This window comes from Vicia villosa, unplaced genomic scaffold (genome assembly GCF_029867415.1).
Source record: "Vicia villosa cultivar HV-30 ecotype Madison, WI unplaced genomic scaffold, Vvil1.0 ctg.000643F_1_1, whole genome shotgun sequence".
Classification (NCBI taxonomy): Eukaryota; Viridiplantae; Streptophyta; class Magnoliopsida; order Fabales; family Fabaceae; genus Vicia; species Vicia villosa.
The window spans coordinates 587,126-613,721 of record NW_026705287.1 but is presented as its reverse complement, the minus strand read 5'-3'; the positions used below and the strand labels follow the sequence as shown (position 1 = coordinate 613,721).

At 36.0% G+C, this 26,596-nt stretch overlaps 1 protein-coding gene across 1 annotated transcript; it reads right to left on the bottom strand.

Moving 5' to 3' along the window:
• Window positions 1–3,449: 3,449 nt before the first annotated feature.
• On the bottom strand, window positions 3,450–26,596 carry LOC131630070 (receptor-like protein kinase FERONIA). Its single transcript, XM_058900866.1, has 2 exons — window positions 25,683–26,596; window positions 3,450–5,502 (listed from the first exon to the last, which is right to left on the bottom strand). The coding sequence occupies exons 1-2, from the start codon at window positions 26,371–26,373 to the stop codon at window positions 3,647–3,649; spliced, it is 2,547 nt and encodes an 848-aa protein (XP_058756849.1). The 5' UTR covers window positions 26,374–26,596; the 3' UTR covers window positions 3,450–3,646.

The window sequence follows — 26,596 nt, the reverse complement described above, 5'->3', positions numbered from 1 at the left end:
ACTCATTGATAATTGGTGCTAAGTAACATTCTTTTTCTCCCTCTTTTAACCATTTTGTCAAGTATTTTTGAATTTCTTTTTTATCACTATTTGTCCATCGAATACTATATAGAATCTTGTTCCTTAGATGGATACTTATGTTGGCGAACTCCTTCCTTAGGGAGGAACAATGTCTCCTTACTCAAGACACCAGGTCTCATGATGTTGTCCCATCTCAGCCTGTGATAGTTGCATATGTTGCTCAGAGTAGAGGAAATGATCGTGATATGTGACAAGTCTAATATTTTTCTTGCAAACAATTAGGACATTTTACTCGCAACTGCAGTAAGAAGTTTTGCAATTGTTGCAAACAACAGGGTCATATCATCTCTGACTGTCCCACACGTACTTCCCGACCAGCGGAACGTCCAGCCCAAGCATTCCATGCAACTACCAACTCTGTAGTTGGTCCTCTCCGTACTGGTGCATCTAATGACGGTGTTCAACAACCTGGAATGATTTAACAAATGGTACTTTTTGCTCTTTCAACCTTGAGAATTCAAGGTAAGTCTTCTAATGTTTCTCAACCACGGTTTCTTGATTCTGGTGCATCCAATCACATGACGGGTTCCTCTGAATACTTGCACAATTTACATTCTTATAATGGTAATTAGCAAATTCAAATTGCGGATGGTAATAAAATTTCTATCACTGATGTTGGTGACATAAACTATAAATTTTGTGACATGCTTGTATCACCCGGACTTTCTTCCAATTTAATGTTGGTTGGTCAATTAGTGGATAACAATTGTAATGTTAATTTTTTTTCATGTTGGTTGTCTTATGCAGGAGCAGGTATCGTAGAAGGTGGCCGTGAATGGCCTAAAGTGGGAAGATTGTTTCCGCTCCATTTTAGTTCTAGTCATTTATCTTTTGCTTGTAATAATGTTTTGAACTCTTATGATGATTGGCATAGAAAATTGGGCCATTCAAATTATGTTGTTTTGTCTCATTTATTTAAAACTAGATTTTTGGGAAATAAACATGTTTGTACTGCTTTTATTTCATGTTTTGTTTGCAAATTGGCTAAAAGTGAAACACTTCTTTTTGCGTCAGGTGCTCATCGTGCCTCCACTTGTTTTGAGATGATTCATAGCGATGTGTGGGGAATGTCTCCTGCATCATCTCATTCTCACTATAAATATTTTGTCACATTTATTGATGATTACAGTCGCCGGATAGGGCTTCTCTTCCTTGATAGTGAGTCGACATCTCTTACATAAGACATAAAGCGACCTCTTTGGATCAAAATTTAAACCTTTTTCTTCAATTGGTGGGAGTCTTCAGTATGATGAACTCAAATTTGATGGTAAGAACACCATGCGCTCTCATCTTTACCCAGAATGGCGTTGACTCCTTTAGGACGATATGGTTTTGGGAGCAATCTGAGATGATAAACCTCTCGCAGAATATCTCCACGTTTTTGTGTTAAGCGGGGTGTAACTTTCAATCGGGCTTTCGTATGGCCTCCGCGGAGGCTTCATTTCCTTTTTGTCTTTTCCTTCGGGTTTGGGATAGTCTTTCTTTAACCTATTTCCATCCTGTCTCGGTTGCACCCTTTCCTTGGCATCTATGGATTTTTTTCTCCATATTGCTTTTTTCACCTTTAATATAACATTCCGCTTTGGTTATCACTTCATCCATGCTGGTTGCCAGTTTTTGTGCTAAGGATTCATTAATGTGATTGACCTTGAGAATAAGTTGAAACACTCCGACGAACATCTCCTGATTTCGGCTAGAAACTTTGACGATCTCTTCGTTGAATCACGACAAATACTCCCGGAGTGACTCAGAATATCCTTGAAGGACCTTGAACAAGCTTACCTTTCTATGCTTTCTAGTAGAGAAATACTATACCATCTTCCTGGTCATGTCTGGATAGTCGACGATTAAAAATTTGGGTAAACTCATATACTATCGTAAGGCCACGTCTTTGAAAGTTCCTACCATAAGTTTGAATTTTAGAAAATCGGATGCGCCAACGATTTCCATCTGATTGTTGATTGCAATGGTGTGCTCCAAAGGACCACTCTTGCCATCGAAAGATGCCAAGGGTTTGAAGTTTTATGGGACTTAATCGTCTCATATAATCTCTGCTAGGTTAAGGATCTAGAAGCTCCTCTTTAGCCTCCCCATCATATTGGCTCTGGCTTTGCTGGAGTATATGAACGCTATCCTACAATGACTCATTTTATTGTCGTAGCCCTTCTACGACCGTCTATAACTATGTAATGATTTTATGTAAATAAACACATCCAGAGATGTATTTTCGAGATTAAATGGACATTTTTAAATTTTCAAAGAATGCTTCTCTACCATTTATGGTGAGAGAAGTAATCTCCTACTATATTCGTTAAGGGATCTCTATATGGCTCACACTATAGAGTCCCAAACATCTTAAACATAAAAATTTTACTGTATTGAAAAAACCAATATTTATAGTGCAAATCAATCGCCTCCTAACAAATAAAAAAAAGACTGAAAAATAACGTTTAGTGTAACGCCCCAGACTGCTTTCAGGATGATCGACTGACCCCACAAACCAACACGGGTGAGTTCTTATGGTTAGGCGCCTACTTCGGCCTCAGGTGTTACATGCGATGCAACCACTCCTCGACTTCTTCGGCCTCGGGTGTTACATGTCCACCAGCTTCCGCATGGTTCGTCCTCGAACCACATCATACTGGAAGAGGTCTGGCTCTGATACCATTTGTAACGCCCCAGACTGCTTACAGGATGATCGACTGACCCCACAAACCAACACGGGTCTTTTCAGACTCACACGCTTTCTAGGAAACTTCCCAGAAGATCACCCATCCCTAAATTGCTCTAGGTCACCCATCCCTAAATTGCTCCAAGTCAAGCACGCTTAACTGTGGAGTATTTATGGTTAGGCTACCGAAAAGAAGATGCATCTTGTTTGTATAGGTAGTACCTATCAATCCTTATATGCTTTCCTTCAACCATGCAGTCTCATACCTACACGGCCTCAGGATCCCTCTCATTCCGATGTGGCAACCACCATTGCCCACTTTGACCTCAGGTGTTACATGCGGTGCAACCACTCCTCGTCTTCTTCGACCTCGGGTGTTACATTTAGCCCCTAACACAATACATGAGATCTCAACCAAGTCCACTAATAACTTACGTCCTAAGATCTCACCCAAATAAATGAACAAATAACTTATCAAAATAGAACCATGAGAATTACTCTCTTCGTTCCACAATGTCTGACCTATTTCAATTTTCAATATATTTTTTTAAATTCTAATCTCTAATTAATAAAAATGCATTATTCCTAATACATGATTAGGGGTACTACAATATAAATATTATTCTCTCTTACTTTTATATATTTTTTAATATGTATGAAATGATCAACTAGATCACTTATCTTAGAACGGAAAAAATATTTATAATTCGTAAGGGAGGAGCTAGTTAATTCACGTGAAGTTTCCGTTATTACAATCACAAACACAAACAAAAACAAAATAAACAAACAAATTTTACAATTCAATTAGTACATGTCTTTGTAACTTCTAGACTTCTAGTTCTAGCCATGATAGTAATTAATCACACTCACTTGACTCTAAAGCAAACATTATCTCTAGTCTAAACTCATCACAGCACTCTTACTAAAATCTGAAACATTTCCTGAATAGGTTGCACTCTTACTACTAAACACTTCATCCTCGTCTTTTTTAGGACCATCTTTCACGTCATCATTCTCAACAGCAACATGTTGACCTTGATCCGCAGTCTCTTGTAACTGCAACGCAAACTCTAACGTCCAAACGACGTCGTTCATCGACGGTCTCATCCTTCCATCATCTACCAAACAACTAGCAGCAATTTCACCAAATTTTTTCAAACACTCAGGCGCTATACTGCCCTTCATAGAAGGGTCCACCATAGTCTCGAGTGTCCCACTTTTATAACAATCTGTCCCCCAATCAGCGAGTGACACCTGGTTCTTCTCCGCAGTTCTAAGAATAGGTGGCCGAGCGCAGAGTATCTCAAATAAAACCACTCCAAAAGAGTACACGTCAGATTTCTCAGTTAAACGATGTCGTTTGTAATACTCTGGATCTAAATAACCAACGCTACCTTTCACAACAGTGCTAACATAAGACTTTGATACACCTGAAGGTCCAATTCGAGAAAGTCCAAAATCAGAAACCTTGGCGATCCATTTCTCATCTAACAGAATATTCGTGCTCTTCACGTCACGGTGAATGATCGTCCGTTTCGCACATGAATGAAGGTAGTGTAAACCACGCGCAGCGCCTATTGAAATCTTCAACCGCTGTTTCCATGATAATTCTGGGTTATCCGTGTTATATAGATGATCTTGTAAAGTTCCACGCGTCATGAAATCGTAGACGATGATCATTTCATTATTGTCGTTGCAGTAACCAATTAAAGAAACGAGGTGGACGTGACGGAGGTTAGAGAGCAAGTCAATCTCGTTGATGAACTCGTTTTCTCCTTGCTGTGAACCCGGTTTGAGTCTTTTGATTGCGACCGGTGTTAAACCGTTGTCGATGTACCCTTTGTAGACGTGGCCGAATCCTCCTACGCCGATGATGAAGAGTTCGTCGAAGTTGTTCGTAGCGGTGCGTATCTGGTGGAAGGAAAACCTGCGGCAGAGTCCCGAAGGTAGAGGTGAGTTTTGAGTGTTGGTTGATTTCGCCTTTTTCAATTCCGTTTTTCGTTTTTGCCTAAAAACGAATAAAAGGACAAGAGAAAATAAAACGACGCCGAATACAATTCCCAAAACGACGCTGATAATTGTCGTTCCACTTATGCTTTTTTTCTTTTGATGTTTATTCGGATTTTGAACTGGATCCGGGTTGGGTCCAGCTAGATTCTTTGAACCCACATCACTGATTTTGAAAATCTCAAGTCCATTTAAAAACGGGTCGCTGTATATGGTGTCTCTACGATCAGCATATGGATGCAACTGAAGAGAGAGGCTAGCTTTCTTGTTACCCTTATTATTACTCTTTGGAATGTATACGGTGTAGTTTCTTTGTACAGCAAGACCATTTTGATCTTGGGTCCATTTCATAACATCAGCATGATCTTCCGCCACGTTTCCTTGTAAATAGATGATGAAGACTCTATCACCTACGATAGTTATGCTGGGGTCGAGTTCACAGAAATGGAGCCTGATCAAGTAATAGAAACCATAATCAACTGGGAACTCCCAAGTTAAGTTCAAGAGTTTGTTGAGAGTGGCATTGATGCCCAAGTCACGTGATGTTCTGTAGAGGTCTTTGGGTGCGATGTAATCGGGTTTTACGGTGATGTTCCTCCCTATTAAGTCTTCAGAGACAAAGTCAAAATGGCGTGATGTTGGTGTTCTTACATAGTCTATATCATTTTGGTTCCAGTTTCTGAGCATGCCTGTGTCTTGAATATTTGGTGAGTTTGCCTGCACTCCAACTTTGATCCGGTAATCTGCAATGGCTTTTCGATCAATTAACAACTTTTTTTTATATTATACTATTGACTTTGATATCAAACGTACTAATATTTGCTAAATGCAGACAAAAAACAGTGAAACAAATATACATAATGGCAATGGGTTCATAATATTTTTAGGACTTAAAGTATATCTTCCGAAAATGTGAAGTACTCATACTTTTTAATCCACTAAAAATCTGCAACATCTAGAATCAAATTGGAAAACATTCCGTGACATTGAGCTTCAATATCTGTATGAATTATTCCTTCTAAATATTGCTTTAATCATTCATTTAGGTTCTAATAAATCCAAATACAAAGGTGTGCGCCTACAACTGAACCCAAAGCTCAAAACCCCCTATGAAAATTCTGCTCTTATATGTGAACCTATCTGTATTAATAAAAAAGGGTTCATTCAAATTTCCCCAAGTGAAACAACCAACATCATGAAAAGGTGAATTCTTATCTATCCAACACAAAAAATTGGATAGAGTTACCACTAGTGTAAAATGCAATAAAAACAACCAAAAAGTGTATCATTTAATAAATAATTAAAGATGATAAAATTAAATTGTGTTATATGATTGGTTGAATGTACATTACCCAACTTTTTGTGATAGGTAGAGAAGTTGTTACCGAGGTGAACTTCTATCTAGCCAACACAAAAAGTTTGGTAGAGTTACCACTAGTGTAAAATGCATTGAAAACAACCAAAAAATGTATCATTTAATAAATAATTAAAGATGATAAAATTAAATTGTGTTATATGATAGGTTGAAGGTACATTACCCAACTTTTTGAGAGTTTGGAGAAAATTGGAGGTGAAGGATTTGAAAAAAAAGGGAGGGTTATAAAGATTTTAAAGAGTTTGTTTTTATTCATAACACCAAAACCTTTTAATTTGACTGAACTTAAAATTTATATCAGGTGTATTTGTTTTAAGAATTAAAATTATAATTCTAGGAATATTATTTCAAGGAACATTATTACTAGGAATTTTATTTTTACCTTTGTGTTTTGTAAATAATTTAAGTTTTCAGAAATATTTATAAAATATACTTTATTTAAAAATTTAAAATAAAAGATAAATAAATAGATAAATAGATGTGAGAAGTTATTGGTGGTTACCTTTTATTTCCATGGAAATAAAATATGCCATCCTATTACATGAGATGGAGAAAAAAAAAGACAAAACTAAGTGTAAATAAAACTCTAAGGAACAAAAGGTTCAAAGGCATAATTTAGAAATATTTGAAACAAAAATGGGAATACAAAAAATTCAAGTCATATTTCTTAGAATAAATTTGGAATCCATGAAAGAAACAGCTCCTTAGGCTTAGATAAATTGCTCAAATATAATTTTTGTTTTTATAGCATTTCCAAACTCCCAAACAAAGCCTAAGAATTTAGTTTGATAAACTAACGAAAGTGGTTAAAGAAGGGCTTGTTCACTATAAATCAAACCACTATTAGGTATTTCTCTTTTGTATAAGTAACCAAGGTTACTTGGAGGAGTTAGAAATAAACAATTGTTTGCGGGAGTAATGTAGAAGCTGAACTAAGGGTCATGTCACATGACATTTATTGAGGAATTTGAAGTAACATAATCTCCTAAGTATTTGGATTTATGCAACTGTAGCTTTTTCTTTGACAAAACTTTTGAAGAAAGATGTATTTCTCTAGACAGATGTTGCTAAAAAAACTTTTGAGCAACTCAAGTTAGCCATGATAGTTACCCTTATTTTAGTCCTGCGAAATCTTAATGAGGATTTTATCATTGAGACAGGTGCATATGGTGTTGGGATGGGTGGAGTCCTCATCCAGAATAATCACCCCAGTGCTACTATTGTCACAAATTTTGTCCTAAAATGTTGAATGCTTCAACATATGTTTGGGGAATGGTGTGTGATGACATCAGTGGTGAAATAGTGGTGTTCTTATCAGCTAGGATGCAAGTTTATTATTCACACTAATCAACATAGTCTCCGAGAAGTCATGACTCAAGTAATTCAAATGCCGAAACAACAATTCTACCTGGTCAAATAGTTGGGATTCTCCTATGAGATATTACCTTCGTTCCTTTATATAAGAGACAATTTACTTTTTAGGTTCATTGGATACAATGGATCTGGTATGTATATTGACTAGATACATTAATTATTCAATGAATATAGAAAAGTGAATTGTCTCTTATATAAAGGAACAGAGGTAGTAGTATATAAACTTTAGGCATATAATCAAGTGTTGATGCATTGTCACGTATTCCAGAAATAACCTCCCAGTGTTGCATCATGATGTCCCTCGCTGGGATTTTATTGGGCAGCTAAGGGATCAACTCATTGTTGATTCTCATTCATAGGAACTAATTATAAAGGTTGCGTAGAACCTTGAAGCATATCCAGACTATCAAGTCATAATAAGAGGGATACTACTTTTTCATGGCAAGTTTTTTATTCCACCGACGTCACCCATTAAATAGACACTGTTGAAAAAATTTCATTACTCCTTGTTAGGTGGTCATTTGAGCAACCAGAGAATTTATGGCTGGTTGAAAGCAAATGTTTACTGGCCTAGTATGAAGCAAGGTGTGGCAAATATGGTTAAGGTTTGTCTCACCTCTCAACAAGTCAATTTCATCAATCACAATCCTTATGGCTTGCTCTACCCTCAACCGATACAAGAGAATGCGTGGGAAAATATTTCTCTTGATTTTATGGTAAGACTCCATCCGTTCTAAATCAACATTATCTTGGCGGTCATGGACCATTTATCCAAAGCTACACATATTGGAATGCTACCTAGCCACTTTGCAACAATCAAGGTTACATATTTGTTTGCCAAAGTGGTTTGCACACAACATGGGAAGTCTAAAAGTGTAGTTCCAAACCATGATCTGGTCTTCTTAGGCAACTTTTGGCAACAACTTTTTTGCCTTAGTGGAACCAATTTGCATATGTCTACTGAATACCATCCCCAACATAGAGAATTCAATTTCCTTCAAAATAGAATTTGGTTGGGAAATTTATGATGTACCATGTGAAAGTTATGGCTGGTCAAAGTTCAGTTGAAATTTAGTCCAAAAACCCTAATTTAGAATCTTTGGGTTTTGTTAATTTCTGAACTTTCCTTGATGAATCATGATAAAGCCTTGATCAAATGATGAATGCTACTTCAGCATATTGATGTCGACCAAAAATCAGGAGTTTTGACTGTGATTTGACCCTAGTTGACTTTTAGGTCCAACTAGTCGACTGTTGACTATTTAAGCTTTTGTTTGGGCAATCTTGTGAACCAGTGCTTGAAACTTGATGTGAGGGTTCTTTGAGGCATATGAGAAGCCATGAAGTCCACTTGAGGTATCAAAACCTGATTTTACCTGGAGAGAGACAAAACCCTAGTTGGAGACTTGTTGCTTAGGAGACAAGTAAGTGTGCCCAATTCTTGCATAGTCTTGAGCAGATGAAGGTCATGTGAGTCAAAATATGATGGGCAAATTTTGGGGTATGACTATGAGTATGGTATAGATTAGGCTTCTTAATTGAAATCCATGAATGTGTAGAGATTTGCAATGTTGATGAATGTTGGAATTGATGAATGGTTGCTGAGCAATTGATGAATTGTTAGAGGATTATATGATTGGGTAATGTATTGGTGTATGTATTCTCTTCATCTTTACAATTTCATGAAAACCTAGAAATGTAGGATTTTTGCTAATTTCTATGAATTTGTGTGATTAAGCATGATTTTAATGATACATGTGGTTCAATAATGATTAATACTGGTTGTATTTGTCTATTTGATGTTTATTGATGTTAGGAAGTGATTTGGAGTAGTTAGATGTAGTTTTTGCAGTTTTATGTTTTGTTGTTTTTTTCTTCTGAAAATCGCAGGGCCCGCTAAGCGGAGCCGGTCCGCTAAGCGGAGCTGCGAAAATTGAAAGTTACTGCATGGTCCCGCTTGACGATCGCTGAGCGGACCCTGTTGTCAAAATATTTTTGAAAACTTTGAAATGACGTATCTTTTGATCCGTAACTCCGTTTTATACGCCGTTCAAAGCGTTAGGAAGCTAATTTAATTATCTATATGATAGGATAGAGTATGTTAGTATTTGATGAATTAATTATGATGTTGTTGTGTGAATAACTTATGATTATTCTTATGTGTTTTGTGAATTGGTGAATAACGACGCAATACATGTTAGGTGGTGAATTGTGGATAACATGTAATCATGTATATGTGCGTTATAACTTGATAATTTGTGAATAACATTATGATGGCATGATATGTGATATGATATTCATGATGAGTGTGAGTGATTATATGCTAATTGTTGTGATGATGAATGCTTTGTGTATGTTTGTATGTTGTGAAGATGTTGTTGAGATGCAACACCTTACTATGAATAGTAATGATAGGTTGTTGTTGTTGCTATTGTACGTATTGATATGTACGAGTCGATAAATATGTCGTATGCTATATGCGATTAATTGTGCATATTTGGTATGTATGAGTCGATGATGATGCCATGTGATGAATTAACAATATATATGAAGTTGAATATAATATGTCATGATGATGACTTGAATTGTGGGATATGATGAATGTGTTGATGTTGTTGGTAATAAGATGAATTGTTGATGTTTGTTGTTAAGTTGATGGGTTCGTTTTTGTTGTGGTAACATGATGAATTTGTTGTCGTTGTGCTAGTATGTGGAATTTGTTGTTGTTGTTGTTGTCGTAGACCCAATGGTCAATGTCGATAAGTTGTAATTGTGACGTATTGTGAAGTGAAGTGATGCATTCTTATAAATGATGATGATTTTGTTGTTGTCGAAGTTCGACATTATATTGATAATGTTCAATGGTGATTTAGATGATGATGTTTAGTCGATGTTTGTGTTTGTGTTGTGTTTGTGTGGATGTTGTATTCATTGAGTCACATCCATTGCATAAAAGAGACGTGGCCTCAATGGCAAAAGCGACGAGGCCTTGATGGCAAATAGAGACGTGTGCCCAATGGAAAATTTTGAGACGTAGGAGTTTTACTCCAAATAGTACCACATGCATGTGCATAAGTTTGAGTCACATTCGAGTCGCAATTGAATTGCATTTGAATTGTGTTTGTAGTGTCGTGATGATGAGATGTTTGTCGTGATGTGTTGGAATCTTACTTGTGAATTGCATAAATTGTCATGGTTGATTGTTGACATTGTTTCCATTTCATAAGTTGATTATGTGATTTGATTTGTTGAGACGATGATATGTTTATTGTGACGTGATGATAGTATAATTGTGAATTTGAATATGTTGTCTTAATTGATTAATGACATTGTTTCCGTTTTGAAAGTTGTATTATATTGATAAGTTGTTTTGCGATAAAAATTGTTGTAAGATGTTATGTGATGCGAAGTGGTGAAATTATGTATGATATATACCTCCTATATTAGTTATCATGCATTCCTTTGTATTGTAAGATATCTCACCCCTTTGCTGATATTTCCCCTACCATGGGAAATGAGCAGGTACTTAAGATTAGCCGTGGATGTTCGAGGTTATTTATGTGTAGTCTTTATGTTGCTTTATGGCAAGTAGAGTTGGTGTCCATTGCTCTGATACGTAGCACTCGGGGGGGATTAACCGTTATTGTTTAAGTTGTTGTAATCTAAGTTGATATTCGTTTTAAGTTGAATTGAAAGATGTTTATAAGTTGAAATTGGAAGTTGTTGGATAAAGTTTTGTTTTCCGAATGCTATGTATCTTTGTTAAGTGCATTATAAGTATGTTTATTTTTTTAAGTCGAAATGTGACACCCCATCGTTTGATGAATATTTTTAAATGCACTCTGATTTTCGCTTATAATTGCAGGGTAGAATTGGGGTGTTACAATATGTATCTGTCTCAATGATAAAATCCTCATTAAGATTCCGCAAGACTAAAATAAGGGTAACTATCATGGCTAACTTGAGTTGCTCAAAAGTTTTGTTAGCAACATCTATCTAGAGAAATACATCTTTCTTCAAAAGTTTTGTCAAAGAAAAAGTTATAGTAACATAATTTCACACAAACTTTCTGTAAAACCATGACAACCAAAAAAATCCTCCAAGTTGTTTCACATTTTTTAGACAAGGCCAAGTTAGCATAGCCTAGATCTTTTCGGGGTCTGTGCCCACTCCTTCAGAAGACACTATGGCCCAATTAAGAGATAAAATTTTGAACAAATAAAAACTTAGACAATTTAAGGAAATGGTGTTATCCAATAGACATTTGAATGCAACCTCTCAGTGTTGGACATGATCCTCCAAAGATTTACTGTAAACCAATATGTCTTCAAAACATACAATGAAAAACCTGCGTAGAAAGGACTGAAGATGGTGTTAATGGTGGCTTGGAAAGTAGATGGGGCATTGTAGATCCCAAACGACATAACCAATAATTCTTTATGTCCTTTATGAGTGCAAAAGTTGTCTGAGGAATGTCATGAGGGTGCATATGAAGTTGGTGGTAACCAGAGCAAAGGTCTAGTTTAAAAAACCACACAGTGTCGTACAACTCATCTAATATTTCGTCGATCGTCGGAATTGGGAAACAATCCTTGCAAGTTAATGCATTGAGGCCTCGATAATAAATGCAAAACCTCCCGACTCCGTCGTTTTTGTGCACCAATAGAATTGGTGATGAGAAAGGACTAGAACTGGGTTGACTGATGCCAATATCCAACATATCTTGGATTTGATTTTTGATTTCTTGTTTTTGAAAATGAAGTTAACGATAGGGCAGATGTTGAGTGGATTTTCATAATTGAGGAAAGGAATGTGGTGGTCGGTGGGTCATGTGGGAGGGAGGATAGTCAGTGTAGGAAACAAGTAATTGAAATGATTAAGGAGTGATTTAATTTGGGGGGGGGGGGGGGGCGTGTAGGGTTCTATTATGATGGAAGTGAAGAAGCAGGATAACTGTGGAGTTCCACGACAATGTCAATGTTGATGTCGGTGTTGGTGTTGGTTTGCAATTGTTATGTCATGTTTATGCTTTTGAGCTTTTTGGAATCAGTCATGTTTGGAGATATATCTCCGAACACACCCTTAAAAAGACTCTAGAGATGTATCTCTGAATTTTATTTAAAATAAAATAAAATTTGGTGTGTCTGGAGATGTATCTTCGAAAATAAGAGGCTTTTAGAAATTTCACATAGGACCTGAGAGAAAAGAGTAAGGATGCAATGAGAAATTTCCTGAATTGGAATTGATGGACCGCTGGTGTGATGAATAAGTTCTACTATTTAGCTACCATGTCTTGGGTAAAATTATTGGGGCTACGCCCACTATCAATGAGAATAACCATATCATTTGTTTGTTCTGTATGTGGCCCACAACCTAAGGTTTTAGGTATGGTGTGACCCACAAGAGCATGTAAACTAATTTGGGTGGGTTAGGTTGGCTAATGATTGAGAGTCGGTGTGGGAGATGGACTTAATTATGATAAGATCCATATACTTCCGGTTCCAGGTCATCCTCTACAATTAAAAGATAAAAGTGACTCTTACAACAATGTCTAGGTGTATAACGCTGGTTATAGTGGCAACATAGATTCTTCTCATGAAGCGCTTGGAGTTCTGCCAATGTGAGACGTTTGACCGGTGTAGGATTGGTTTTTTTAGGTGTAATGGTTAAGGTGAGGCGAAGGATAGTGGTGGATGGTTGTGTTGGAGGGTTGAAAGTGGTGGTGTTAAACTATTTAGGTATAATGGTATGGGGATCCAATAGTTTCTCTTCCTACAACTTGAAGAGGCTTTTGGCTTGAGCTTATGACACTGATATAAGGCATGTACCTCCCGATGCATCTATGGTTTATGAAGGATAGAAAAACACTTAGAAAGGGGGGGTTTGAATAAGTGTAGCTTTAAAAACTTGACAGATAAAAATAAATTGCACAGTTATTTTTATCCTGGTTCGTTGTTAACTAAACTACTCCAGTCCACCCCCGCAGAGATGATTTACCTCAACTGAGGATTTAATCCACTAATCGCACGGATTACAATGGTTTTCCACTTAGTCAGCAACTAAGTCTTCCAGAGTCTTCTGATCACACACTGATCACTCCAGGAACAACTGCTTAGATACCCTCTAAGACTTTTCTAGAGTCTACTGATCCACACGATCACTCTAGTTACAACCTGCTTAGATCACTTCTAAGACTTCCTAGAGTATTCTGATCCACACGATCACTCTAGTTCCTTACAACTTAATGTAATCAATTCTAAGAGTATTACAAATGCTTCTTAAAAGCGATAATCACAAACTGTGATATTTCTCTTAACGTTTAAGCTTAATCTCACTAATATATTAAAACAGCAATGTAGTGAGCTTTGATGAAGATGAAGATTCTGAGCTTTGAATTTGAACAGCGTTTCAGCAAGTTAATTTGAATTGTTTTGTGCAGAATCGTTTTTTTTTTTGCTTCTCATCAGAACTTCATATTTATAGGCATTGGAGAAGATGACCGTTGAGTGCATTTAATGCTTTGCGTGTTCCGTACAGCATCGCATTTAATGTTATACGCTTTTGTCAACTACCTCGAGCCTTGTTCACGCTGTGTCTACTGACGTAGCCTAGAATAGCTTTTAACGTTCCTTTTGTCAGTCAGCGTAGCTTGCCACTTGTACTTCCTTCTGATCTGATGTTTGTGAATACAACGTTTGAATATCATCAGAGTCAAACAGCTTGGTGCATAGCATCTTCTGATCTTCTGACCTTGAAGTGCTTCTGAGCGTGATACCATCAGAACTTCAGTGCTTCTGTTCTCTTGTTCTTCTGATGCTTCCATAGACCCATGTTCTGATTCTGCTTCGACCATCTTCTGATGTCTTGCCAGACCATGTTCTGATGTTGCATGCTGAACCCTTTGAGACAAAGCTTCTGAGCGCTGAATTATGCGTACTCTTTATATATTTCCTGAAAGGGAAATTGCATTGGATTAGAGTACCATATTATCTTAAGCAAAATTCATATTATTGTTATCATCAAAACTAAGATAATTGATCAGAACAAATCTTGTTCTAACAATCTCCCCCTTTTTGATGATGACAAAAACATATATAAATGATATGAATTTGCGATCAGAAAGAACAGACGGCAAAAGACAAATTACACAGCTATAGCATAAGCATATGAATATGTCTCCCCCTGAGATTAACAATCTCCCCCTGAGATAAATAATCGAAGAACTTTAATAAAAGACTTCCCTGATTATTTCGGTAGAGACAATCATATAAGCTTCTGTCTTCAGAGAATTCCTAGCTTCTGACTTCTGCTTCCATTGGACAGCTTCAGAACTAGAATTTCCTTAGATCCCTAGAACACTCACAGCTTCTGATTCCTGCTTCCATCTAGGACAGCTTCAGAACTTGAATTTCTTTGATCTTCTGAACATTCACAGCTTCTGATTTCTGCTTCCATTTAGGACAGCTTCAGAACTTGAATTTCTTTGATCTTCTGAACATTCACAGCTTCTGATTTCTGCTTCCATTTAGGACAGCTTCAGAACTTGAGTTTTCTGGATCTTTAGAACATTCGCAGCTACTGATTTCTGCTTCCCTCGGATAGCTTCAGAGCTTTTGAATTTCTACCAACATCACTTCATGCTAGATTTGTATCAGAACATTGTTGAATGTACCAGAGCATCATCTGAGCATCTCTACATCCTGAAATGTTACAGAACAAAAACTAAACGACAAAAGTCAGCATGAACGAGTTAGAACATAAAATTTATATTCGAACACATTATATGTATCAGAGCCATATAGGCTAAAATAATGTATCAGAGCAAATAGAATTTTGTCAGATCAAATAGACAAATATAGATCAAATTCTATTATTAGTGCTTCTGATTCATTCTTCTTTCTTGCTTCTGATTTCTGAAGCTTGATAGCACTCAGCTTGCTTCAGTTTCCATGGTTTTGCTTCTTGTGTTTGCTTTGAAGATTTTCTTCACTTCTTTATACCTGCAAAACACTTAAGCCATATAGAACTTGCAGTTCTTGTTAGTGAATATGTGTGGGAGCTTTACCCAGCAACTGATAGATTTAATCAAATCATTTATCATTTATCTTCTCCCCCTTTTTGTCATAACATCAAAAAGAATATTTCAAAAGATTCAGATGCAAAGCAAGAGACAAATAAAATCACTGGAATGTAAAAAAAAAACAAGGAAAGTTTTCATTGATAATTAAAAGATATTACAAAAGGTTCCTATGTTTAACAAGATGAGAAACATTCCTAGCAAATACATAAAAAGTCATCCCAAGAGGAAATGACTACAAAAATTAAAAACAGCACCCTAGCAGGACACACTCCGTGTCAACCCATCAAGAATCCCTGTGGACTCTTGTCTTCCAGGCTAGAACCTCCACTGTAGGAGAGATCCAAGTGACCAAAGAGGAAGAGAGGGACAGTTCACAGACAGAGAGCTAATGTTGCAAACGGGGCTTTCCCTCAACATAGAAGTTAAGAATATCATTCTTAACCTCCTCCCATAACTCAAGAAAGTCTTCTGTCTTTGGGTGAAAGTTGATAACAACATCAAAGAAGAGGTCTGACTTGAGAGGTATTAGGAGAGCCATCCCGAGATATGCAGAGATCTGTCGCCTTTGAGTCATAGATCTGCAACAGGCTTAGGGTGAACGCTAGGTTTGAGCTAGGATTTTTTTTTAAAAGATTTGTTTGAGCAAGAGACGAAAACGGAAGAGAGAGAGAAAAACTTGATGAGGAATGCAAAGAGATAGAGAAAGAGAACACAGATAGAGTGAAAAAAATATGAGGGAAAGAGAAGCGTTTGAAGAATATAAAAAGAAAAACTGAAAGAGAGTAAATGAAGAAAAGCATTTAATGTTACGTGACGTGAGGAGAGATAATAAAGACGAATGAGGTGACTAGCACAGTTACCTATGGTCGGCGTCCCTTCAACTGCACGCGCGCTTATCTATGAATAGTAACAACAGGTTTACCATCCCGAGATAAAACGTGACAGCTGTTTTGCTTTAAAAGAGGTTCTGAATCAACTTAGACAATGAAACGTCAGTAATAACCGAATCATAATTTCTAAAAGATTTCAATCAGAACTTCTGATTTAAAAAGAAATCCACATTCATTTCAGAAGATACTCATACATGAGAACTTCTCATCTTCTCATTCTGGGCATAAATCCATACTGATGTTCTTCAGAATGAACTTAAACCTATCTTCAGCCAAGGGTTTTGTAAAAATATCAGCCCATTGATGGTCTGTATCAACAAAATTTAAAGATATAACACCCTTCTGAACATAGTCCCTTATGAAATGATGTTTAATCTCAATATGTTTAGCTTTTGAATGAAGAATAGGATTCTTAGATAAACATATAGCAGAAGTATTATCACAGAATATAGGAATGTTACTCTCAAATATCTGATAATCTTCTAACTGACTCTTCATCCAGAGCATCTGTGTACTACAACCAGCAGCAGCGACATATTCTGCTTCTGTTGTTGATAGAGCAATAGTTGCTTGCTTCTTGCTATACCAAGAGATCAAATGACTTCCAAGAAATTGGCAACTTCCTGAAGTACTTTTTCTTTCAATTCTGTCTCCAGCATAGTCAGCATCGCAGAATCCTACTAAGTTGTATTCTTTAGATTTTCTGTAAACTAAGCCAACATTAGTAGTACCTTTCAGATACCTTAGAATTCTCTTAACAGCAGTTAAATGAGATTCTCTAGGATCTGATTGGAATCTAGCACACAAACAAACACTGAACAAAATGTCAGGTCTAGAAGCAGTCAGATATAGAAGAGATCCAATCATACCTCTGTATAACTTCTGATCTACCTTCTTACTTACCTCATCCTTACCTAGGATGCATGTTGGATGCATAGGAGTTTTGGCTTCTTTGCAGTCTAGAAGATTAAACTTCTTCAGAAGTTCCTTCACATACTTGGTTTGGTGAACATACGTTCCTTCTGATGTTTGATTTATTTGTATTCCGAGGAAATACTTGAGTTCTCCCATCATGCTCATTTCAAACTCAGCCTGCATAGACTCAGCAAACTCCTTTCCAAGTGTAGCATTAGATGTTCCAAAAATAATATCATCTACATATATTTGACAAATTAAAATATCCCTTTTAAAGGTTTTACAAAAGAGAGTAGTGTCCACTTTTCCTCTAGTGAAACCATTATCCAGAAGGAAAGAACTTAAGCGTTCATACCAAGCTCTGGGAGCCTGTTTCAATCCATACAATGATTTCTTTAGTTTAAAAACATGATTAGGAGACATAGAGTCTTCAAAACCAGGAGGTTGATGGACATAAACTTCTTCATCTATATAACCATTTAAGAAGGCACTCTTAACATCCATCTGATAGAGAGTGATGTTATGTTGAGTGGCAAATGAAATTAATAGACGAATAGATTCTAAACTGGCCACTGGTGCAAAGGTTTCTGTATAGTCAATCCCTTCTTGCTGACTATAACCCTGAGCCACCAGTCTGGCTTTGTTTCTTACCACTTCACCTTTCTCACTGAGCTTGTTTCTGAAGACCCATTTTGTACCGATTATATTGAATCCATCTGGTCTAGGAACAAGATCCCAAACATCATTCCTTGTAAACTGATTCAATTCTTCTTGCATAGCAATTATCCAGTCTGGATCTTCTAGAGCATGATCAACAGAAGTTGGCTCGATCAAAGATACAAGACCTAATTGACAATCTGCATTGTTCTTAAGGAATGCTCTTGTTCTGATTGGATCATCCTTCTTTCCAAGAATGACATCTTCTGAATGACCAGAGATGAGCCTAGATGATCTTCTGACAGATGGTTCTTCAGAAATGCTTAGATTCTCCAGAGAAGCTGATAATTGATCTTCCGATTCTTTGCTTCTGAGAAGCTCTGCTTCTGATGCGTTGCTTCTTGGCTCAACAACTTCTGATATATCAATATCACAATCTGCAAAATTATCAAACTGCTTTGGTTTTTCAGAACCAAGCTTATCATCAAACCTGATATTGATTGATTCTTCTACAATCAATGTTTCAGTATTGTATACTCTGTAGCCTTTTGAGCGTTCAGAATATCCAAGAAGGAAACATTTTTGTGCTTTGGAATCAAACTTACCAAGATGATCTTTAGTGTTCAGAGTAAAGCATACACATCCAAAAGGATGGAAATATGAAATGTTGGGCTTTCTATTCTTCCACAATTCATAAGGAGTCTTATTTAGAATAGGTCTGATAGAGATTCTATTCTGAATATAGCATGCAGTGTTTATTGCTTCTGCCCAGAAATGCTTAGCCATATTGGTTTCATTGATCATGGTTCTGGCCATTTCTTGCAGAGTCCTATTCTTTCGTTCTACAACTCCATTTTGCTGTGGAGTTCTAGGACAAGAGAAATCATGGGCAATACCATTTTCTTTGAAGAATTCTTCAAAGGATCTGTTCTCAAATTCACCACCATGATCACTTCTGACCTTTATGATTTTACACTCTTTTTCAGATTGAATCTGAATGCAGAAATCAAAGAACACTGAATGAGTCTCATCCTTGTGTTTCAAGAATTTTACCCATGTCCAGCGGCTATAATCATCTACGATGACTAATCCATATTTCTTCCCTCTGACAGATGCTGTTTTGACTGGGCCAAACAGATCAATGTGCAAGAGTTCTAATGGCCTTGAGGTAGAAACAACATTCTTGGACTTGAATGCAGGTTTGGAGAACTTGCCCTTCTGACATGCTTCACAAAGAGCATCTGATTTGAATTTCAGATTAGGGAGTCCTCTGACAAGATTCAGTTTGTTAATCTGAGAAATCTTTCTCAAACTAGCATGACCTAATCTTCTGTGCCAGACCCACTGCTCTTCAGAAACAGACATAAGACAAGTCACCTTCTGACTCATAAGATCTTGCAGATCTGTCTTATAAATGTTGTTCTTCCTCTTGCCTGTAAATAGGATTGAGCCATCCTTCTGATTTACAGCCTTGCAAGACTCTTGATTAAAGATTATATCATAACCATTGTCACTCAATTGACTGATAGATAAGAGGTTATGTGTTAATCCTTCTACAAGAAGTACATTAGAAATGGAAGGAGAGTTACCAGACTTTATAGTTCCAGAGCCAATTATCTTGCCCTTCTGATCTCCTCCAAACTTGACTTCTCCTCCAGACTTAAGCACCAGGTCTTGGAACATAGACCTTCTTCCTGTCATGTGTCGTGAGCATCCAGAGTCCAGGTACCATGACATGTTGTGCTTTGTCCTTTTTGCAGTCAAGGATATCTGCAATAGGAATAATCTTATCCTTAGGTACCCACATTTTCTTGGGTCCTTTCTTGTTAGATTTTCTCAAGTTCTGATTGAACTTGGGTTTAACATTGTAAGCAATAGGAGGAACAGCATGATAATTCTTAATGTGAGTTCCATGATATTTCCTAGGTTGTTTCACATGCTTTTTGGTGTGTGTTATGTGAAAACTTTGAGCATGTGAAGTGTGCCTAATATCATGGGAGTGGCCATACTTGAACTGATCATACAATGGCTTGTATGTGAGTTTCATTTCATCAACAGGTTCAAGTTTGTATGGGGTTTCACCCTCAAAACCAATGCCAACTCTTTTGTTTCCAGACACAGCATATATCATAGAAGCTAGCTGACTTCTGCCAATACTTCTAGATAAGAACTTCCTGAAACTTAAATCATATTCTTTCAGAATATGGTTTAGACTAGGAGTGGATTTTTCTGAATCAGAAGGAGATCCAACATTATTGGATAATTTTAAAAGTTTTTCTTTTAATTCAGAATTCTCCAACTCAAGCTTCTTTGTTTCAAATTCAAATAGCTTTTTCAGCTTTTTGTATTTGAGACTAATCTGAGACTTGAGTTCCAGAAGTTCAGTTAGACCGGAAACTAACTCATCTCTAGTAAGTTCAGAAAATACCTCTTCAGAATCTGATTCTGATGTAGATTCTGATTCGTCATCTTCTGTCGCCATCAGCGCACAGTTGGCCTGCTCATCTTCAGAGTCTGAATCATCTTCTGACTCATCCCAGGTTGCCATAAGACCTTTCTTCTTATGAAACTTCTTCTTGGGATTTTCCTTCTGAAGATTTGGACATTCATTCTTGAAGTGTCCAGGCTCATTGCATTCATAGCACATGACCTTCTTCTTGTCAAATCTCCTGTCATCAGAAGATTCTCCACGTTCAAATTTCTTTGAACTTCTGAAGCCTCTGAACTTCCTTTGCTTGGTCTTCCAGAGTTGATTTAGCCTTCTGGAGATCAAGGACAGTTCATCTTCTTCTTCAGATTCTGATTCTTCAGGATCTTCTTCTCTAGCCTGAAAAGCGTTAGTGCATTTCTTGATATTGGATTTTAATGCAATAGACTTACCTTTCTTTTGAGGCTCATTTGCGTCCAGCTCTATTTCATGACTCCTCAAGGCACTGATAAGCTCTTCCAGAGAAACTTCATTCAGATTCTTTGCAATCTTGAATGCAGTCACCATAGGACCCCATCTTCTGGGTAAGCTTCTGATGATCTTCTTTACGTGATCAGCCTTGGTGTATCCCTTGTCAAGAACTCTCAATCCAGCAGTAAGAGTTTGAAATCTTGAAAACATCTTTTCAATGTCTTCATCATCCTCCATCTTGAAGGCTTCATACTTCTGGATTAAAGCTAGAGCTTTAGTCTCCTTGACTTGAGCATTTCCTTCATGAGTCATTTTCAAGGACTCATATATGTCATAGGCCGTTTCCCTGTTAGATATCTTCTCATACTCAGCATGAGAGATAGCATTCAGCAAAACAGTTCTGCATTTATGATGATTCCTGAAAAGCTTTTTCTGATCATCATTCATTTCTTGCCTTGTCAGCTTTACGGCTCTGGCATTTACTGGATGTTTGTAACCATCCATCAGAAGATCCCATAGATCACCATCTAGACCAAGAAAGTAACTTTCCAGTTTATCTTTCCAGTATTCAAAGTTTTCACAATCAAATACCGGCGGTCTAGTATAACCATTGTTACCGTTGTATTGCTCAGCAGAGCCAGATGTAGATGCAGGTGTAGGTGTAGACTTTTCACTTTCATCAACCATCTTTTACTGAAGCGTTTTTCTCTTCCTGAATCTTTTCTAAACACGGTTAAGTGCTTGCACCTTAGAACCGGCGCTCTGATGCCAATTGAAGGATAGAAAAACACTTAGAAAGGGGGGGTTTGAATAAGTGTAGCTTTAAAAACTTGACAGATAAAAATAAATTGCACAGTTATTTTTATCCTGGTTCGTTGTTAACTAAACTACTCCAGTCCACCCCCGCAGAGATGATTTACCTCAACTGAGGATTTAATCCACTAATCGCACGGATTACAATGGTTTTCCACTTAGTCAGCAACTAAGTCTTCCAAAGTCTTCTGATCACACACTGATCACTCCAGGAACAACTGCTTAGATACCCTCTAAGACTTTTCTAGAGTCTACTGATCCACACGATCACTCTAGTTACAACCTGCTTAGATCACTTCTAAGACTTCCTAGAGTATTCTGATCCACACGATCACTCTAGTTCCTTACAACTTAATGTAATCAATTCTAAGAGTATTACAAATGCTTCTTAAAAGCGATAATCACAAACTGTGATATTTCTCTTAACGTTTAAGCTTAATCTCACTAATATATTACAACAGCAATGTAGTGAGCTTTGATGAAGATGAAGATTCTGAGCTTTGAATTTGAACAGCGTTTCAGCAAGTTAATTTGAATTGTTTTGTGCAGAATCGTTTTTTTTTTTGCTTCTCATCAGAACTTCATATTTATAGGCATTGGAGAAGATGACCGTTGAGTGCATTTAATGCTTTGCGTGTTCCGTACAGCATCGCATTTAATGTTATACGCTTTTGTCAACTACCTCGAGCCTTGTTCACGCTGTGTCTACTGACGTAGCCTAGAATAGCTTTTAACGTTCCTTTTGTCAGTCAGCGTAGCTTGCCACTTGTACTTCCTTCTGATCTGATGTTTGTGAATACAACGTTTGAATATCATCAGAGTCAAACAGCTTGGTGCATAGCATCTTCTGATCTTCTGACCTTGAAGTGCTTCTGAGCGTGATACCATCAGAACTTCAGTGCTTCTGTTCTCTTGTTCTTCTGATGCTTCCATAGACCCATGTTCTGATTCTGCTTCGACCATCTTCTGATGTCTTGCCAGACCATGTTCTGATGTTGCATGCTGAACCCTTTGAGACAAAGCTTCTGAGCGCTGAATTATGCGTACTCTTTATATATTTCCTGAAAGGGAAATTGCATTGGATTAGAGTACCATATTATCTTAAGCAAAATTCATATTATTGTTATCATCAAAACTAAGATAATTGATCAGAACAAATCTTGTTCTAACAGTTTAAGGTAAGCAATAAAGTAATTGAGGTAGAACAGCGGTGGTATCCCCATGATGCGGTTGACCAAGGTTTCAAATTTTGCCTGATAATCCTTGATGGTTGTGGTTTGACACAATTTGAAATGTGCACCCTTCAGATCCTCATACAAATAGAGACAAAGCGAAACAAAGTTGAAGTGCATGGAGAAAAAATGCTCTGGACCCAATTGACCATTAGTACGCAGCCGCTGAAACGACACGAGGACTTCTCGTTCCATGTAAAAAGAAGTGATACACAACCTCTGATCTTCCGGAGTGAGATAAAATTCAAAAACCTAGTTGATCTAAAAGATCCAATCCAGTGGGTTGCTGCCATCAAAACACTGAATATGAAGTTTGATGGAGGTGGTTGCAAACTGGTAGTGCTATGGTTGTGGAGTGAAACCCGATGGAGAGTTACGAGAATGAAGCTGAGGAGTTCACTGAAAAAATGCTCCTGCTGTAACAATCGTTGCAAGATGGAAGCAAGATCCTCAAGGGTGGGAGATGGTGAAGCCATATCAATGGGAGCGCCAGTAGGGCCGTCTTTGAGAGCGTGCAAGACGGGCTACCGCACAGGGTCTCAAAATCCTTAAGGTTAAACTATAAGTAAAAAGGGCCTCATAAATTATTTGTCAGGTTAAATCTTAATTAATATGACCTCTATTTGTTTTGCCATTAGTAAATTATAACTAACCTACATAGAGTCTCCAAAAATTTGAGACGGCTTTAAGCGCCAGTGAAATATATTAGAAAATTTCTTTCCCTACCTCCCTCTTTTCTTGGTCACCTCTGGTGAAAAACCCAAAATACCCTCACTTAGGAAATGCATTTTCGAAACGCTTTTTTTTTTCAAAATTTGTCTTATTTCGGAAATGCACTTCCGAAAACACGAAAAAAGGTGTTCTCGGAGATGCATTTCCGAAAACACCCCTTTTTTGGGTTTTCGGAAGTGCATTTCCGAAAACACCTTTTTTTTGGGAGGGGGTTCGGAGATGCATATCCGAAATATTCCAAGACCAAATTGGTCTTGGAATGTTTCGGATATACACTTCCGAAAGAATTCAATAATTATTAAAAAATTAAAATCAAGTTGAATCAATACAATTAATAGGTATAAAATGAAAGTGAATCAATAAAATGAAGGTGAATCAATAAAATCAAGGTGAATCAAAATTTCCTAAACAATTTTAAAGTTTAAAATTATTTTACTAACTTATATAAATCAAAAACATCTTAATTTCATAAGTAAATTTTGAATTATATAAAATTAAATATAAAATTTATTCATTAAATAAAATTAAGACAAAATATTTTTTTAATTTTTTTAAACTAAATAAAAAATTATAACTCATTTTTAATTTTTAATTATGAATCAGAATAGAAATATATAAATATATAATAATAATTATTAATTTTGTAAGTGAAATATATAAATATATAATATATAAATATATAATAATTATTATATAAATATATAAATATATAAATATATAATAATTATTATAAATTAAAACACTCATTTTTTTAATTTTTATAATTATTATATAAATATTTAAATATTTAAATATATAATAATTTTTATAAATATATAATAATAATTATAATTATTATATAAATATATAAATTAAAACACTCATTTTTTAATTTTTTTTATAAATATATAACAATTATTATAAATATATAAATAAAAAATTATAACTTATTTTGTAAGTGAAATTATTTTAATTTTTTTAATTAAAATTATTTTAAATTTTAAAATATGAATCAGGATAAAAATATATAATAACTAGTATTATTCATAACTCATAAATTATATCAAAATATATAATTATTATTATTCATTACTCATAAATTATATCAAATTTATGATATGTGAATTAATTAATATCCTAAAATTAATTTTTGGGATTTTTTAAGATTTTTTTTTTGTTTCGGAGATGCATCTCCGAATTAGTCAAAATCCCAATTTTTGGGATTTTTTCGGAAATGCATTTCCGAAGTCTAAAAAAATTTAAAAAAAAAATTTCGGAAATGCATTTCCAAAGCGTCATTTGTGTCTATCTATTATAGGGTTCTGGAATGCTTAGCAGTGCCTCATCAGTAGAGTCCAACTCCTTGTCATATGTGGCTCTCATCTCAATGTCCTTTTGGGTTATAAAAAGGTAAATTTTTATCCACCCAATTCAAAAAATTGGGTAAAATTACCTTTAGTATAAACTGTCTTGGAAAAATAAATAATTGTATCATTTTATAATTAATTAAATATGTTAGAACTAAATGGGTTCTTGTTATGTTAGAACTAAATGAGATCTTGTGATTGGTTGAAGATACATTATCCAATTTTTTATAATGGGTAGAGAAGTTGTCACCTTATAAAAGTATCGGATGAAAAAGAATAAATCGATAGTTGCAGTAGCAGCTACCATGCATCTCATATTTAGTTTTTTTTTTTTTTTTAAATTTTACGTTTGTTTAGTAATTCTTGAGTTTATACACAATTTTGGTAAAAATATCCAGAATTAGCTGTACAATTTTTTCTTAAATAAAATCATACTACTCTTTTCTCAAAAACATTATACTTGATAAATAGCTGCAAGAGAAATATAATTTTTTTTTAATAAGTAATTTGTATCTTACGAATTTTCAACTTGAGATAATTGTTAACATAATTGGTTGAAATGATATATAGTACTAGAAAATAGATGCAATCTTAATTTAATTGTTGTTACCTGTTTCTAGTGCAACGTTGGTTGAAATAGTATAAGCTGGTATGATAGTGGACTCCACAAGTGAAAAACCAGGATCAGTGGATGATGTATAATAGAGATCATCCGGCATAGATAAGACTTCAATTCCATTAATGAAAGCATAGTTATTAGAATTTCCACTACTTGGAATAAAACTCAAATCAAGCCTTTGATCATCACCAACGTTGATAGCATATTCTTTGAATAAAGTATCAACCCCTTCAACATCAGCGTTTAACGAAGCATTAAAATCCTTCAGAAGTGTGAATCCATTAGATACCACGGTGAAGGAAGCATCGTAACGGTTGAAACCGTTGGAATAGGTAGAAGGGTAGAAAAAAAGACGGAGGAACTTAGGACCTTGAGTGACTGGGAAAGAGTAGTTGAATATTGAGTGTGATAAACGAGCTGTTGAATAAGGGATTTTGTTGATGGAAGGTTTTTGTGATGTTGTTGGAACAGAAATAGTTGTTGGGTTGTTGTTTTGTGGTGATAACAAAAGTTTTGAGTTTGTGTCTCCTGTCCATGTTCTTTCTCCGTCGGTAGAGTTTCCTGTTGTGCCGCAGTTAAGGGTATAACGGTCCACTGGGTCGTAGGCTTGAAGGGGAAAGAGGGAGATGGAAAAGTATAGGAGAGTGGTGATAAAGGTTCTGAAGTTAATCAATGGTTCCATGTTTTTTAGAGTTGAATGTGAGTGTGTCTGTACTGTCGAATTGAAGAATGCGGGTTTATAGAATTGTCAAGACCGAAGAGTATGTTTGTGATGGAGGAAAAATATTTTGGGCTGTGTTCATTGGTGGAGCCGAGTACGTAGAAAATGGGGGAAAATCTTGGGTCTTAATAAAAAAATTGAAGATACATATTTTTTGACTTGTTCTAATTTGGAAAATAAATAA

Excerpts from the sequence above, each read along its gene's own strand:
- LOC131630070 (XM_058900866.1), bottom strand. The coding sequence starts at position 26,373 with ATGGAACCATTGATTAACTTCAGAACCTTTATCACCACTCTCCTATAC. Across the intron at positions 5,503-25,682 it reads CAACGTTGCACTAGAAACAG|ATTACCGGATCAAAGTTGGA; the intron begins GTAACAACAATT and ends AAGCCATTGCAG.